Source organism: Myxocyprinus asiaticus, chromosome 50, assembly GCF_019703515.2.
Source record: "Myxocyprinus asiaticus isolate MX2 ecotype Aquarium Trade chromosome 50, UBuf_Myxa_2, whole genome shotgun sequence".
Classification (NCBI taxonomy): Eukaryota; Metazoa; Chordata; class Actinopteri; order Cypriniformes; family Catostomidae; genus Myxocyprinus; species Myxocyprinus asiaticus.
The window spans coordinates 14,439,326-14,457,690 of record NC_059393.1 but is presented as its reverse complement, the minus strand read 5'-3'; the positions used below and the strand labels follow the sequence as shown (position 1 = coordinate 14,457,690).

Genomic DNA, 18,365 nt, shown 5'->3' with positions numbered 1-18,365 from the left:
AAGGTCCATAACGATACATCCTAAGAATTTTTACAATATGAATATTATCATGTACAGATATTTTCTATAAACAAACATGCCATTCATCAAAACTGATGACAATAAAGGTAGGAAAATAATCATTCACAAATAAGTTTTATTTTATATTAGAATTGTATTCAACACATTCCATATGGTAATAAAATGACTTATATCCTCTTCTCTACACAAGACAAAGAAAGAAAAAAAAAACATAAAATGCTAATCTTTTTTTTTTTAAGACTGAAAAACAGTACCATGTGTACTGTACATATAGTTTTATACACACAAGTGTGGTGACGCATTCACTTGGTCAGAACTGAATGCCAGTGTCCAAGTAATACAGTTTAAATGTTACTGAAAATTACTAGAGAGAGTGAAAAAAAGAAACACCAAGCTATCCAAAGAAAGTGGGCTTTAGCCACACTTCACAATGCCCATCTGTAACACCTGTGTACTTATAAGACCAACTAATACGGCAATATATGCTGAGGTTCATTTGATCTGCATAGCACTGTACATGGTGGCCTGAGACATTACATTGGACTTTATAATCCTTTGAAGTTCAGTCTCAGAATGTACCTGGAGTAGATGTGTTCAAATTAATCAGGCTCTTAGTAAAAGCACTATAATGTGGGGTGCAACCCTTGTTGTACTAAAGCACAAATAAAAGAAAGAAAAAAAAACAGTTTCTTGGACAATTGAAGATTGAAGCACAAGTTAAACCGTAATTCACCCCAAATTTATCCTTGCAAAAATAATTTCTGCATTGAAACAAGATTTTTGACATGTGAAAACCGTTCAAGCATTGGTTAAGAGTAGAACATCATGATTTCAGAAACTTAAGAAGAACATTAACAGATTACTGCATAAAAACATGATGAAAGTGCTTTTGAGAGCCAATATTAAGGGGAATAAAAGGTGATACAACCGTACATAGAATTTCAATCAAATCATCTGATCAAGATCCAAGTTGTCGCCCTAGAAACTTGGGCATATAATTGTATGAATACTAAGTCACTGATCTTTCTCACAGGCACAGCAGCAGGACAAAGGTCATCTGATCCAGGAACTCCAATTAGTCTCATGTTTCTTTTAACTGCTAGTGTGCGCAAACTTACAGCATGGGCATTGGTTGTCATGAAAGATTACTTGGCCTGCAGTGCAAGAGCAAAACACCAGTATACATGCACCTAAGTTGTTTCTGATTTGGTCATCTTGCATTTTTATAACTGACTTAGTAACAAACCTGTAAGATCCATGGTAGCCCTCTTTGGTTTCAAATTTCTTAGATGCACTTGCTGCTGTTTCTCAAATAAACGCTTGCCATTAAATTAAGCTATCCATTTTACACAGTTTAATGATAACTGCCAATGAATAGCACTTTGCAACAAAGCATATTAATGTGAATTAATAAACCAACCCTGAAAAAATTTCATTAAATTAATGAAATAGCTGTTATATGAACAAAAACCCTGCTGATCTTTAGCATTTTGAACACATTCCTAAATAATCTGGTCTTTAAAAATATAGCCACTTCACTTAAGTGACTCTAATCTCCATATTCATTCAAATGACTAAGTGTTCCAACACTAGAAGCTCTCCGTTATAAAACAATGCCCCCAGAAAGCACTGCAGCAGAAGGGGAAAGCAAACAGAGAACAGTAAAAGTTGTGCACAGCAGTGTGTCAGATGCTTACAAGCATACAGGCCTGTGAGAAAAGAGAGGAGAGGAGCAGAGCGGATGGTGAAGATGGCATGGGTGGCTACGCTGTGAGCGAGCGTTCATTCGGCACTATGAGTGGGAGTGCTGGGCTGATGGAGGCCCATGGTTTTACACAACCATCCAGCAAAATCCACCTCCTCAACCTCAGCCCGCTTGATAAACGTGTGGCCCTGGAAACAAAGATCACATGATGAGCTACAACATGAGCAAGGAAACAAATTATCGATACTACCTTGATTCCCTTGAATATAGTCCTAAACTGTTATCTATCCTATTATACTGTTGTCTGTAATAACATGAAGTCTTCTGTAATACATTGTGATATCCTGTTGTGCTTAACTACAGGCATTTAAGTACCACATAACTGACTCAATCTTCCAACTGAGTGGGAGGGGGGAAGAACATATCAAATTAAAGTCTTAACTTGAGCTAATCACCGTACAAACGTGACCAAATAGTGACAACCACACATTACTACATATGTAATTCTTCACTCAAAAACGTACTCTTCAAGTGGGACTTTGCCAAGAGTATTAGTTATGGCTCACTCAAACCATTCTGTTTAACTTTGGTATTGTTTTGTTTCTATACGTTACATTTATGCATTTGGCAGATGCTTTTATCCAAAGAGACTTACAGTGCATTCAAAGTATACATTGTATCAGTTTGTGTGTTCCTGGGAACGTTGTGGTTAAACTTACTGATGTGAAGTAAAATTTACATATATTAATATGACTGGTTCAAGTTCTGAACCACTGTCTTCATTTTAAAGTACCATAAAAGGAAATGTGAACTTACGTACCATTAGCATCTTGAGGTCAGCTCTGTCAGCAGGGTTCTTAATGAGGCTGTGAAACGCACACACAGACACATGCACGCACACACGTACACACACGCACACACACACAACTATTAATAAGACAAACCAACAATCCCGAATCAACACAATGTTAAACCAGAAACCTCTAAGGTGAGGAGCATGCCCTCTTTTTTTGGAGTTTCACCTTCTCCATGGCTAAATATATCCTCCATGTTTTAAGCACTAATGGCAAATTAGTCTTGTGAGTTTGTACAACAAAACTGTATCTAAAATTGTATCCAGTTTGTATGGAACTATGCATAGGCTGATGACACTTTTTTTTAGATCCCTAGTAATGTGAAAATTTGGCCTACAACAAACTCTACACAGGTATCTGAAAGCAAACGCTTCTAGCTCTGCAAGCTTGATTTCATGTGTCATTGCATTACAAAACACAGTATGTCTAAATGCAATTCATAACTGTAAGTATATGTTGCATTCTCAGCATTACTGCTAGGGGCGCTATAGCAGGAATTAGCATAAACTATCTTCTTCTGTGGTAATTTTTTGGATCAAGACCATTTCAGGTCAATAGCTGTCATTGCAGAGCAACATTTTAAAGAGAATCTTGCAGAGAGAGTTAGTTAAACTGTCAACACCTTCATATCTAGCAACCTGAATAATAATAATACATCCAATTTAATGGCACAGACATGAGAAGGAAACAGTCACCCTTTTGAGTCTTGTGGTTTGTTGCCACCACAGTAACACAAGGACACACAAGTATGTACAATGGGACTTAGTGCTGGGCGATATGATGATATAGTGCTGTGAAAAACTATGATTTCTTCGGTTTTTGTGTATATCTCATAATACATTTTCAAAAATTCTAACAAAATCTAACATAAAACAAAGGCAATCCGAGGCAACACAATATACAGTTTTTAAATGATAATGTTATTTATTGAAGCAAAAAAGTTATCCAATACCAACTGGGTCTGTGTGAAAAAGTATTTGCCCCCTAGTTACTAAATCCCCAAATCTATGAATCCATAATGGGAAAAAATCTAATGAATCTAATGCATTCATAATGGGGTTCAGCTGGACTAAACACACTCGGGCCTGATTACTGCCAGCCCTGTTCAATCAAATCAACACCTAAACAGAACTTAATCAGTAGCATGAAGTTGGCTAAAAGGTCTCACCCAGTAGCACACTATGCCAAGGTCAAAAGAAATTCCAGAAATGAGGAAAAAGGTAAATGAAATACATCAGTCTGGGAAGGTTTACAAAGTGATTTATTTCAAAGGCTCTTGGACTTCAAAGAACCACAGTGAGAGCCATTATCTCCAAATGAAGAAAACTTGGCACAGTAATGAACCTTCCTAGAAGTGGCCGACCTTCCAAAATTCCTCCAAGAGCACAGCGACGACTCATTCAGGAAGTCACAAAAAAGCCAAGGACAACATCCAAGGAACTGCAGGCCTCTTTCGCATCAATAGAGGTCACAGTTCATGACTCCACTATCAGAAAGACACTGGCCAAAAATGCCATCCATGGAAGAGTGGTAAGGCGAAAACCACTGCTAACCCAGAAGAACGTTAAGGCTCATTTGAATTTTGCCAAAACACACTTTGATGATCCTCAAAGATTTTGGAAAAATGTTCTGTGGACTGATGAGTTGGAAATGGAACTATTTGGAAGACAGGTGTCCTGTTACATCTGGCATAAATCAAACACAGAATTCCACAAAAAGAACATAATACCTACGGTCAAGCATGGTGGTGGTAGTGTGATGGTGTAGGGACGCTTTGCTGCTCCAGGGCCAGATGCTATAATTGAGGGAAACATGAATTCTGTTCTCTACCAGAAAATCCTAAAGGAGAACGTCCGGTCATCAGTCCGTGAGTTGAAGCTCAAGCGCAACTGGATTATACAGCAAGACAATGATCCAAAGCATAGGAGTAAGTCCACCTCTGAATGGTTCAAAAGAAGCAAAATTAAAGTTTTGGAATGGCCTAGTCAAAGTCCTGACTTGAACCTGACTGAGATGCAAACAGGCAGTTCATGCTCAAAAACCCTCCAACGTGGCTGAAGTAAAGCAGTTCAGCAAAGAAGAGTGGGCCAAAATTCCACCACAGCGTTGTGAATGTCTGATCTCCAGTTATCGGAAGCTGCTATTAGTTGCAGTTGTTGCTGCTAAAGGTGGCACAACCAGCTATTAAGTTTAAGGGGGCAGTTAGTTTTTCAGATGGGAGATATAGGTATACAATAAAAAAATAAAAAATAAAAAAATAATAATAAATATGATTATATATATACACACATTTGAAAACTGTATTTTGTTTACACTCAGGTTGCCTTTGTTTTATGTTACATCTCGTTTGAAGATCTAAAACAATTTAGTATGAAAAATACACAAAAATAGAAGAAATCAGGAAGAGGGCAAATCATTTTTCACAGCACTGTATATACCTATCAGCCACAACATTAAAACCACCTGCCTAATATTGTGTAGGTCCCCCTCGTGCCTCCAAAACAGTGCCAACCCGCATCTCAGAATAGCATTCTTCTCACCACAATTGTACAGAGCGGTTATCTGAGTTACCGTAGACTTTGTCAGTTCGAAACAGTCTGGCCATTCTCCATTGACCTCTCTCATGAACAAGGTGTTTCCATCCACAGAACTGCCGCTCACTGGATGTTTATTGTTTCTGGCACCATTCTGAGTAAATTCTAGAGACTGTTGTGTGTAAAAATCCCAGAAGATCAGCAGTTACAGAAATACTCAAACCAGCCCATCTGGCACCAACAATCATCCATGCGATTATCTAATCAGCCAATCGTGTGTCAGCAGTGCAGTGCATAAAATCACGCACATATGGGTCAGGAGCTTCAGTTAATGTTCACATCAACCATCAGAATGGGGAGAAAATGTGATCTCAGTGATTTGGACCGTGGCATGATTGTTGGTGCCAGATGGGCTGGTATGAGTATTTCTGTAACTGCTGATCTCCTGGGATTTTCACGCACAACAGTCTCTAGAATTCACTCCGAATGGTGCCAAAAACAAAAAACATCCAGTGAACAGCAGTTCTGCGGATGGAAAAACCTTGTTTGATGAGAGAGGTCAACAGAGAATGACCAGACTGGTTCGAACTGACAAAGTCTACGGTAACTCACATAACCGCTTTGTACAATTGTGATGAGATGAATGCTATTCTGACATGCGGGTTGGCGATGTTTTGGCGGCATGAGGAGGACCTACACAATATATGGCAGGTGGTTTTAATGTTATGGCTGATCAGTGTATATATAGTGGTGACGATAAAGTGTCAATCGACAATCAACGAAAAGCACTCGTAATACAAGCAATTTGTTTTACCTCAAAAGGAAGCATGCAAAAGAATGTTATGAAAGCCAAAAGATATTCTCTGCCTTATTTTGATTGTAATTTTTTTGATTTGAAGTGTTTACATAATTTTTAATATTTTCTGCAAGAAAAGTTTCTTTTCATTGCTTAATTTTTTTTCTTTTTATATTTTATTCTCTAGAAGATCTCAAGTTTCTTGAGGAAAGTTTATAATAATTTTGTTCAACAACATAGACTAAAATGTGGCATAATGTGATATTTAGCATTATGGTAAGAATAATAATAAAAAAAATTAAAAAAAATCGTTTTTGGTTCTTTGACTATTGTCAAGCTCCAAATAAAGAGAAAATTATATAAGAGGAAATATTTTAAAGTAATTAATTCACTGCCAGAATTACCTAAAAACAGACATTACAGTATGGTTATTTAATACATAATCCAATTTTTATTGATTTTTTTCAAAAACATTACTATTTCAAGATATACACTGTTATCATGATATAAAATTACTCATATTGTGATATAAGATTTTGATCATATCGCCAACCCCTAATGGGACCGCATGCTTGCAATGCACTGGCCAAGCATTTGCATCTGAATTTTCGTACTTCTGTTGATGTTTCTGTCCTTACCTTGGCCACAAAATAGAGATAAAGATAAAACAAGAAAGCTCACCATTTCGTCACAAACTCTTCGAAGTCAGTGGTAAAGACGCCATGGGGCAGCTTGGGTGGTGGCTGAAGATGCAGAGACAGGTGGGGAGCAGAGAAAGGGGTGATATTGGAGTAAAACTGCTACATCAAAAATACTACAAAAGGCAAAAATAAGCACAAAGGAAGCAAGTTGCATGCTAAGCAAATTCTCTGACCTCATTGACAATGTAGTCCAGTAGCTCAAATATAGCCATGGCTGGCCTGCTGTCCATTCCGTGTCCTGTGGGAAAAGAATTTGCAAGGCTTGAGTAAATTCTGTATATTACTTGGACATGGTATTTTCAGAGAACCTTCTCTTAACGCAATGCTTATTTTGCACTAAACCAGACTTAAAGCAATTCTGATGACTCTTAATATAAAAGTCCTCTCTTTAAGCCTTCAATGTTGTTGAGGGTCATTTTGACACTGTTTATGTTATAAAACAGATTCACACAAAAAAATTAATCAGTTTACTCACCAACATGTTTTTCAAAACCTTTAAGACTTACTTTCTTCCTTGGAACACAAAAGATATGTTAGGCACCTTCACTTTCATTGTGACTGAGACTTAAAATACTGCCTAAGAACATATTTTGTGATCCTGGGAAGAAAATATATTTGGAACAACTTGAGGGTGAGTAAATGATAGAATTTTAATTTTTGGGTGCACTTTCCCACTAAAGTCAACTTTAAGTCAAATTAGTAAATGTCACAGTTGGAAATTAGTATAAGTTTGATTATTGATGCAAGATGTTGACGGACAATGTACAAACTGTTACTACTGAGCTGCAATTTAACAGCCTGCATCGTCAATGCACAGAATGGTTAATATCCTAAAGAAGAATGTAAGGGAAATAAATTGAGGTCTTACCACTGACTGGTCGTCCTGGAGGTCTGGGTCTCGGGGACATGCTGTGACCTTCTGCCCCACCTGCATCCAGTACTGGCCGGCCAAAAATGGCCTCCAGTTCCTTGGCATCGGGTGGGGGGATGGGGTAGCGTCCAATAGCTAGCTCAACCAACGACAGGCCCATACTCCACACGTCTGACTGAACCGAATAGTGTGTGCCCTGGAGTCTCTCCGGCTGTCAAGGCAGAGAGCAGAGAGCAAGTCAAAGCTGTACTAGTGTGGGGCACCGCATCCTGCAGGTGGCTAGGAGCAGTGGGCTAAAACTTGGCAGCAGCTTTCTTCTCACAACATGGAAGAAGCCTGGGCACTGGCTCAGGTCTTGGAACGAGATGGGTGGAGGGGTTGGGGAATGGGAGGGTGACTCACCGACATGTACGACCGTGTTCCAACGAAGGAGTTGGCCATGGAGTCGATGAGCTGGCCACTCACGCCAAAGTCACACAGTTTGATCTCACCGCGCGAGTTCACCAGGATGTTGGAGGGCTTAACGTCTAAAGGGACCAGAGAGAGACCAGGTTATATGGGGAAGGAAGAGAGGGCCAGGGTCCAAATCCCAGCAGTACCACCTGCCTTTCTTTCTCAAGCCCCGTTCAAATGCCCTTTGTCCTGCACGGCCAGCATTCAGGCAGCAAAAACATTTCACAAGATGTTCTGCATTCTGCAGGCTAGATCTGACAAAGCTGCACAGAGGACAGATACGCAGGCCTACATGTTCCACCTCCCTCCTCTTAAACACAGGGCAAGAGGAGCAAATAATAGTGTGGACATATAGCGATTCCACACATGGCGGGCCCTACTTCAGTCCTAACACCCACTGGGAGTGTACAGAGGGGTGAGAGTGGGAGAGGGTTGCAGGGTGCGGCTGCCATGTAATCACATCCCAGAGGCTGTAATTACTGGCTGGGCTCTTCGACAGCTCCTTGCAAGCAAACGCTCCCTGCCACAACAGCACAACTACAGGCCTGACCCTCCCTGTCTAAAGCCAGAAACATACTTCACGCAAATATGCGTACACAAATGCATATAGTTTATAACGGACTGGTTTTCCTTACTGTGACATCGAGGGGGCGATAGAATTACCTTCAAAAGGCTGTGCGATTAAACTGGATGTGTTATTATTCAGAAATCTCTTCAAACTGTTGCTCTGCCATGACAGTAATTAACTTGAATAACAAAACTCACCCCGAGAAGTGGACAGTTCACACTAGTATACGCTATAGCACCCCTTGCATTGAGACTACAATGTGTACTTGCAGTGTGTTATGAATTGCAGTCTGACACATTTTGGAATGCACAAAATCAAGTTTGAGTAGCTAGAAGCGCCTGCGTTAACGTACTTGCTTAGAATATGTTTCAGCCTTAACCCTTCAAAACCAGAATGGCTCCTCCAGACCCTTTTACAACCTGATGGTGAAACACTTTCAGTCTTTTCTCTGTTACATAGGTAGCACCTTTAGGCTCGTCATTACCGTTCACGATGGTTAGGCCCCACTGCAAGATTTTGAAGATATTTCTGAGACAATCAGTGTACTTTGAATAAGAAGTAGCTATGTTTTTTTTTATTGTTTAATTTTTTTAGTGAAGATGAGCTTAACTTTCAGTTTATAAACAGACAATAAGATATTGGAATGCATTTGTTAACTTTGCATTACTTTTATATACTGCTCAGTTTAATCTCTAGTTAGCAACTTTATGATGTTTGTGGTTAGAGTTCAAGTGAAATACGAATAAAATTCTAAAAGTGTGGGCTAATCTGTCCATAATAATAATTTTTAAGCTTCAATATATGATTTCTGCATTGAAGGGCCTAATTCCTGCACCCTGTCCTGTGCGTGTACACACACGCATGTTCTCGAAGACACTAGCATGGAATGTTTCAAGTACCTCTGTGCATTATTTGGTGCTTCTCCCGAAGATATGCAAGTCCTCTGAGTACCTGTGAAAAGAGTTATGATCATAAATAGAGTTTATAGTTCAACAATATGTTTACATGCAATCATTTTCATCAGTCCGAATAAATTCAATCCGACTGCAGATTCCGAATGTACTTTTTATATGTCCCATAAACTTTGCAATCCAATACAAATATTCATTTACATGTACATTACATGTATTCCGAACCAAACTTCTGCACATGCGAAGAGCGTCAGTTGTTGTGTTCTGAAGAAACGGATAAAGGCTGAGAAAGTGAGAATGGCACCAAAGTCCATAATTGGTGTTTTTGTTTTGTTGAGATATCTAAACAAATGCCAGAAAAGCTTTCTTCTTATGTTACTCACTCTAGTTGGCAAACAAAGAATTAGAAGCAGTGTCTAATACGCTGTCTGATTTTACCATGTATTTGCCTCATGCCCATTCCTCCTCCAATCTAACCGCAGACATCTCTGGATGCGAGTACGAAGTAAAGACAGTGGGTGAGAGTTGTCCTTAAAGGAGTTTACAGATGTGGAATGGAAACAAAATAATAGGGACTTTAAGCAACATCTGTGGATGGGACGCTCCGCAATAAACACTAAGCAATAATGACGGTGGAACAGAGTCTTTAATCATTCAAGAAAAAAAAAGTTAGGCTATTTAAAACAGCAAGAGAAGGGATACTTGCAGTGTTAAATAACTGTCAGAAGAGTTTTACACTTGAACGATATAAATAACCTACGTCTAAAACCTAGATATTATTATTAATAGTCTACTGATATTTTTGATGTTTTTTATTCAAAGCCTATAACCGTGTGTAATTTAACTTAAGTTATGAGGAGGATGTATAGGCCATTTACTGTGTTCTCTTTGCATCATATCTTGTAAAACATATTCTAACATTTTCTTTCTTAATCTGTCACGTACGATTGACTGTCACTAGGGCAAAGATGAAATGCTTTAGAATTTATAGTTGTATTTATAGTTATAGTTTCGACGTCAGGAAGTGATGTCACGTACATGCAATGGAACACAGAACGCCATAACCGCACCTGCTGCTTAAAGTCCTTATTAAGAATGACACAGTGTTCTTTTTTGCTTTATGTGATGTCATGAAAGAACATATGTGCCCTGCAGAATATTCAGTGCGAGCCCACATACCCTTAATAATGCTTTTTGCCATTTCTTTGTAGATTCACGCGAAGAGTATTATGTATAACATACATACATACCACATCTCTGCGCATGAGCGCAAGGTATTTTGAATACGATTGAGAAAGTAGTCAGATTCAAACGTTTACATGGCTAATATTTTTATTTGATTATTTTAGGTCTACACCACCCCCTTCAATCAGATGGAAATTTCATTCGGATACAGCTCATTCAGATAATTTTTGTGTTTAGGACATAAAGGATTTTCAATCCGATTGAGCTATCAGTCGGATTCTAAACGGATTATTTGTTGCATGCAGGGCCGTAACCGCAATATACATTGAGGGGGACAAGTCCCCCCCCAATAATCAGATATGGCCAAATTGTTCCCCCCAATAAGTTACCACTGTTTTATGATTAAAATGTTGCACCAACTGAAGGTAATTTCCAAGGGTGCAAACCCGCCGTTTTGAATTGAAAATATGTCATGTACAGTATGTGATTTGGATGTCATTAATAATTGTGAATGTGAAAACATTAACGGAGCTATTTTCAGCATATCAGGCTTAAGATAAAGCGCAAATTTGTGTATATTGTAAAGGAATTGAATGAATGTGGTTATCTGGTAAGTTTCTGAAATACCTCTTTAGAAAATTCACTTGATATTGTCTTAGAAAATGATCTATGACACAAAGTAGTGCGTTTTCACCCACAGATTAAAACTAGAACATGGTAAGACTTGTGACTTGTGGCTTCAATTGGGTTTTTAGGTTGTGGCAAGGACAGTGTCATATATTTTTAGTGCAAATAGTATTAAGTAATAATTAATAATCAATTTAAGATTTTCTAAATAATGTATTTATGTCTTTAATTCCTTCTGAATTTTGTACAGCATCTCCTAAGAGTCTTTTAAAAGAGACCATTTTATTTTGAGGATGAACCACCAGTTAAAGCAGTAGTTCACCTAAATGTTATGTTGTTCAAAACACATATGCTGTTACTTTTTCTTGGAACATAAAAATAGATATTTTAAGCAGCTCTATTCCATAGAATAACAGTTTATAGTGAGCAGGAGCTGTCAAGCTCCATAAAGGACAAATACTATAAAGCACTATTAAAGGTTCAGTATAAAGACATCACAGCAGTTGCCCATATGACTTGTGCACTATATTCCAAGCTTTCTGGGACACAGAAAAGCTTAGTGTTGTATGGACTACTTTTATGGTATTTTTAATAATTATTAAATAATTATTAATTATTATATAATAAATTATTAATAATTTTTTTTCTCTTTGGACCTTGACAACAGTGGTCAATATGAACTGTTTTTGTATGGAAAAGAGCAGCGCTAGGATTCTTGAAGAAAACATTGTGTTAAGATTCTATGGGGGGTAAAAAATGAGGGACAACTTAAGGACAGTAAATAATTTTGAGTATTTTCTTTTTGCTAGCCAGCTGATGTCGTCATTTTACAGATACATCAGTGATGAAAAGAAATTCAAATTATAGTCTTTTCTTTGATACAGCACAAAAAGAAAGAAAAAAATGACTCAAACAGGCAAATTGCTAGCAATGCAGACACAGCGTTTGTCTTGTCTTGTCCTGTATGAACTTAAAACAATTTAAAATCAAACATTATCCAATTTTGGTCGCATTTAAAAAACTTTAACGCATTTAAATCCATTATTCAGAAACTGATTGCATTTTCCGCATTTATTATTTTAAAGGACAGAGGACACCCGCAACCCCCCACCCCCAAATTGGTTTGGTCCCCCCCAATGTTCAAGACATGGTTACGGACTTGGTTGCATGTAAACGTGGCCAATGTTGCGTTTAGCTTCCTTAATTTACAGAACATGTTACATTAGTCTAAACTTTACAAAACAACTTCTGCTTAGTGATTCCCAAAAGCTGATATGCATTCACTCATGCATAGATTAACAGAACAAACACTTATATATACAGCTCTCTGTACAATGTCTGGAGTTTCTTTTTGTCATTTTCAAACAAACTTGACTTGCAAGTTTGTAAAGAGAGTTTGCACATCTGTGGGTGTGGTCACAGCTTTATTTTATGAGTGTCTGTGTTTACTGGTGCCAGACATGTTAGGATGGAGGTTTTGTGCCATTTTTTTGCCATCGAATCCATTTATTTTGTGTTTTTCTATTGCTGTTTAATAACAGTGTAATCAGTAAGGCCCAGTGGCCAGTTGCATAAAACTTTTTTAGACTAGACTTACTAGTTAGTCATCTAAAATTTTGGTCTTAACTTTTTCAGGCAGTTGCATCAATACTTAGATTGTTCTAATTTAAGACCGAAACGTAAGACAGCAGACCCCAAAGCTAACTTTTGTTTACATTCCATGTTATCATGGACAATAACTGTCAGCTGAGCCAGTGGGGGTTTAAGTTGGGGGATAGAAGTGGCTTCAGTAGAGACTTTGTAGAAGACTTTGACTTCTATGATGGTAACAAAATTTGTTGTTTTTTATTATTTGGGTTAAAAATCACTCAATTTGTTAATTAGAATACATTTTGAAGCATTAGAATCCTCTAATAAGGAAATAGTTTCAACAAATGAAAACTGTATAGAGCGTCCACAGTCCATTTTTTTTTTTTTTTAAGTTGTTCAGTGTCTTACTTTCCCACAATACAATGTGAATTAGACTTACTGTCTTTCTAAAGACAGCGGTGAGCTTGTTTCATGCAACAGGCTTTCTATGGCATCTTTAGCTAGTCAGACTAATTGTTAGACGAAGTTTTTGCGTGTTCCGGATCACCTTGCGCCTGGTCGACCGCGTTGCCTTTGTGAGTATACTCTTCTGACCGCGAGCGACTACGAACGCATTTGACACATGCCCACTTCAACTTCTTTGTGATACTCTTTTAGTAGAGTCAATGACCACCGCATGCGCAGACGATGACCGCGTCCACGAGTCAAAAACATCTGTCTGGATCGGACTGGATTATGACTAAATTTACATCACACATACTGTGCACGGAGCGGTCAGCAACGCGGACGCGCCAAGTATACTTTAGCCTTTACACATGTCAGGCAGGCTTACCTGTTTAAATCTCTTTCAAATGAGAAATTCATTATTGTGTACTATAATTTTTTCAAACATAATTCAATAAGCCAACATATCTAAGCAGTATATACATACAGAGACAATTGTCTGAGAGGGTTTGATTGCCAGAACAACAAAATTCTACAAAAGCTACAAAAATGTTAAGTTCATAATGAGTTTAAACTCACTATTTAACCTCACTGACTAGTCGACCACCCTGACCTATCTTTAAATGGCATTATTTCAAAACAGAAGAGGACAGTAATACTTACAGCTATGCTAACTTTTCCCAGAATTTCTTCAGGGATTCTTTTGGCTTCCTTCAGCACCTGATCCAGTGAGCCTCCATCCTGTTGACAAACACATTTCAGTCTGCTGCAACATTTAGGAAAGTATGTTTTCAAATGCAGTTGCAATTAAGCTACAGTGGGTTTTGGCTAGGGCTGCAACTAACGATTATTTTGATAATCGATTAATCTTCGATTATTTCTCCGATTAATCGATTAATCAGATAAAAATGCATTTTTTCCCCCTGTATTTTATTAAAATATGATTTTTCGGGGGGCCTGGGTAGCTCAGTGAGTACTGACGCTGACTACCACCCCTGGAGTCGCAAGTTCGAATCCAGGGCATGCTGCGTGACTCCAGCCAGGTCTCCTAAGCAACCAAATTGGCCCGGTTGCTAAGGAGTGTAGAGCCACATGGGGTAACCTCCTCGTGGTTACTATAATGTGGTTCTCGCTTTCGGTGGGGTGTGTGGTGAGTTGTGCGTGGATGCCGCAGAGAATAGGGTGAAGCCTCCACATGCGCTATGTCTCCGCGGTAATGCGCTCAACAAGCCACGTGATAAGATGCGCGGATTGACGTCTCAGACATGGAGGCAACTGAGATTCGTCCTCTGCCACACGGATTGAAGTAAGTCACTACGCCACCACGAGGACCTAGAGTGCATTGGGAATTGGGCATTCCAAATTGGGGAGAAAAAGGGGAGAAAATCCACGAAAAAATAAAATAAAAATGATTTTTCAAAAAACTGAAATGATAAAGGGTGTAAGGATTTGGTTTGATTTACATTACTGAATTAACGATTCTATACTCTCACAAAACTGTGAACAAAGCCTGAATCATAAAAAGTTAAATGTATTATTATTATTACTTTCAGGAAATATGCGAAACAGTTGCTTAACTTGTAAAACTTAAAAAATGCTCATCATTAAAGAGTAAAATGATCCATAGGGCATCTAGTGGGACAAAACCCAGCCCAGCCAAGGGTAATAGTGACATGAGAACAGAAATGTTAATAATTCTGCCCAACTGAAAAATACATAATTATGTTAGATACATACAGTATGCTTGTACACTGTCACTGATTATATAAATGTAAGTATTTTAATATTATAGTTTTTAAAGTAGTATTTTTACTGATTACATGTTTCTAAACTATTCTTTTCAAAACATTGTGTATGTTTATCCAGTAAAATAATGTTTGCCATCATATAAATTTACTAGTGAAATCAGACATTACATGATGTGGCATTATCAGGAGGACTTTCAAATATCAGGACCCTCAGCATTATTATACATTATATTCAGCATTACATACAGTTTAATATAGTACAATCACCTGTAAACCCCGTGCAAATTCACTCTCACGCTGAAAAGAATCATCCTGGTGCTCACTGTATTACATGATGAGGAGAAACCATTTAAAACACTTTAAAACCGGCACACCTTGACTGCTGAGACTTCAGTCTGATATCCATGAAAGCTGCACAGTTGATTACATTGAAACTGAAATCGTGGTATGACGTTGGACAGTTTTATCAAAATGATGGCACTCCCTTTCTCATGAAACACATTTTTTACTGGGCTGTGAAGCGACGTCACTGACGAGGCTTCTCCGTACTTACTGCAAATATCCAACTAATCGATAATGAAATTTGTTGTCGATGATTTCCATTATCGATAATTATCGATTAGTTGTTGCAGCCCTAGTTTTGGCATACTTGAGTTACAGTTTTAATGTGTCCTAATATACATGTCACAATGCATAATCGAAAATTTGAAGGAACAGTAAATACATGTTGATCGTCTGCTCTGTCGGAGCACGTGCAACCATCCTTCGACCACAAAACACACCCAACCCCAGCTCTGTTCTCTCACCATGTGCTCCATACAGATGCTGATTTCTCCATCACTATAGAAAGCGCCATAAAACCCTACAATGTACGGTGAGTTGCACTCATGTAGAACCTGCAGCTCTCGTATAATCTGGTTCCTGATGGCTGGTTTGATTTCCAAATGAATAAGCTGGGAAAGACATACAGGGGATTAGCCTTTCTATACATCACATTACATCCCATGACCAAGAAGTAGCAACAGCAGATCCATAAAGCTTGTAGATTACTCACCTTCCTGGCCATGACCAGTCTTGAGGGTTTGTGACGGACCTTGTGGACCACTCCACCGTTACCTGCACCAAGTTCACATATGGGGTCGAAATCTTCATCTTTTAGCTCGCCCACCTGAGCTTTCTGGGTGAGGAAAGCTTCAAGACGCTTCCTCTGCTGTTCATCCAAGTCCAGCTCCCCCAACTTCCTCTGCAAGGCCTCCAGGTTGGCCCTGAAGATCATAGAAATGGTTTCAAGGTGAGACATACTAAAGTTTGCACAAAGCAGGGTTCCCACACCAAGACGCAATGTACATGATGAAATATTTTAGAGGAGAGCATAACTAGAGAAACAGTACATGCACTACAGACCATTTCCATTACTTTAAGATCCACGACCTTTCCAGGCCTTTTAAAAGAGTGAAATCACAATTTTCCAATGATATAACAAATTATCTACTCACTCTGCTGCTGCATCAATGTTGGTTGACTGTCCCTCTCCAGTGGAAGTTATAATCAAGGGGACGGGTCTTCTTTTGGGTGCCATGGTTGCCTGCAGTCTACCTCAAAGAGAATAAACAGCTTGCCCCTCCTTACATGCAATCCCTCTAAATGCAACTGTCAATTGATCACACAAACGCTTTCAATGGTCTCTACAGACGTTTCTGAAATCCTGAAGCCCCAGATTTCACCACCCTGTCATGCCTCTAGCAGCAGTATCAGTTCAAATGAGTGTGTCAAGTCAAAATAGCTGCTGCCATAGGCGCAAAAGTGCATTTAGGGTGCATTAAATTATTTTAGAGCATCGCTGTAATGTGTCTTCGATACGGCCTCTGACTCTCAAGCGCTCCCACTGACAGGCGGCAAAAGACAAGTTAGGCCTCTCGTCTACTGCCACGGGACTGGACGTGTAAAGCTGTCCGAAACTGTTTGGCTCAGAAGACGCGTGTGTTTGTTCCTTTAAAACTCAAGTTGAAATTTCACCTAAGAAAAGAAAGATATGTATAAAAAAAGTCCGGTCAGGAAGCCAATCTCCAACCAAGAGAAAGCGTCCACAGCTCTCGAGAAAACTCGTCAGAGCGCTTGAAATATCGCGAGGTTTGAGGACAGGAGGAATGAACATTGAGTAAGCCCGAAATCTAGTGGTGGACTGAAGAACTGTCGTGTTTACTTGTCAAACACCCATAACCGGCACTTTTATAAGGATAATGGTGCTTTCACGTCATGTCGGAATTACCGTAATTACTATTCCGACTTCCAAGAGTGTAAAAGAATAAACTTCAGCCAAAATACAATAGTTACAGCTGTAAAATACCATGCTTCCACAACTTTTGACGAAATAATTTCCACGGCTTTTTCATGACATTCACAGTCCATCGTGACAGCTGTGTATGGATTTAGACATTGCACTTACAAAGAGCCATTTTTAGTCTATATAATTTAAAATATATTTTTTATGACCATTACGAGGTTTATGTTCATTAAATTTATATTCACAATAGAAATTTCCATAATAAATAATTTCCCACGTTTCACAGTAGTAACCTATCAGAACCATTCACTAATGAAGTACCAAGACCCAGCACGATTTTTTTTGTATTTTTTTTTGTTTTTTTTGTTGGCCATATAGACCTTATTCACACTAGCGCCATCTTTGTTTTTTAATGGAAATGACAACGAGGCTGTGAAGGATAGACTTGGGCTGTGTTCCACTTCACTTTAAACATCCACTTGCTAACTCCGCTTCCCCTTGGGGGAATCCCTGCTGCCATTTTGGAAGTCTGTTCCACTTCCTTAAGTAAGCGAGGGAAGTTTCTGTTGACAGACCCTCAACCCCTCGATTCTGACAGAGGGAGCGAGCCTACTCTGATGTACGCTTCAGGCAGCTCCATATCCCACAATGCAACTCGATTGTGACGTAACAGCAGATTGCACTTCCCACACAACTCTAATGTATGAAGGAAGTGAAGTTATATCAGTTAAGCAGTTTAGAAACGTTATATTGAGATTTAACAGCTTAATACTTGTAGCTACCTTAAACTGTTTATCACACAGTTATAGCCTATGTGTTCATTGTTATATTAACATTTTTGTTTGTGTAAATCTGAACAAATTTAAACATACAAGATTTATACATAAGCCTAAATATTTCCACAAATTTTCATCAGCCTTCAACATGCTCCAAGTGATCAAGGTTACATCTTCCACCAGTAGTGGACACTCGCACAACATAAGCAGTGACGTACATCATGGATGGAGTCCATGAGACGGAGTAAAGTTTGCGAGGGAAGTGTTTTTGTTCTGCGGACAAAACATTAATAAAAT

At 38.7% G+C, this 18,365-nt stretch overlaps 1 protein-coding gene across 1 annotated transcript; it reads right to left on the bottom strand.

Moving 5' to 3' along the window:
- Nucleotides 1-118: 118 nt before the first annotated feature.
- On the bottom strand, nucleotides 119-17,110 carry LOC127439045 (dual specificity mitogen-activated protein kinase kinase 2-like). Its single transcript, XM_051695066.1, has 11 exons — nucleotides 16,505-17,110; nucleotides 16,063-16,273; nucleotides 15,815-15,961; nucleotides 13,924-14,001; nucleotides 9,403-9,454; nucleotides 7,885-8,009; nucleotides 7,480-7,693; nucleotides 6,785-6,849; nucleotides 6,592-6,653; nucleotides 2,547-2,592; nucleotides 119-1,914 (listed from the first exon to the last, which is right to left on the bottom strand). The coding sequence occupies exons 1-11, from the start codon at nucleotides 16,585-16,587 to the stop codon at nucleotides 1,804-1,806; spliced, it is 1,194 nt and encodes a 397-aa protein (XP_051551026.1). The 5' UTR covers nucleotides 16,588-17,110; the 3' UTR covers nucleotides 119-1,803.
- Between the last annotated feature and the right edge of the window lie 1,255 nt (nucleotides 17,111-18,365).

Coding starts and splice junctions, on each gene's coding strand:
- LOC127439045 (XM_051695066.1), bottom strand. CDS start 16,587: ATGGCACCCAAAAGAAGACCCGTCCCCTTGATTATAACTTCCACTGGA. Junction 9,455..13,923: donor TGGGAAAAGTTAGCATAGCT/GTAAGTATTACT, acceptor CTCTTTTCACAG/GTACTCAGAGGACTTGCATA. Junction 8,010..9,402: donor GCACCAAATAATGCACAGAG/GTACTTGAAACA, acceptor TGGTCCCTTTAG/ACGTTAAGCCCTCCAACATC.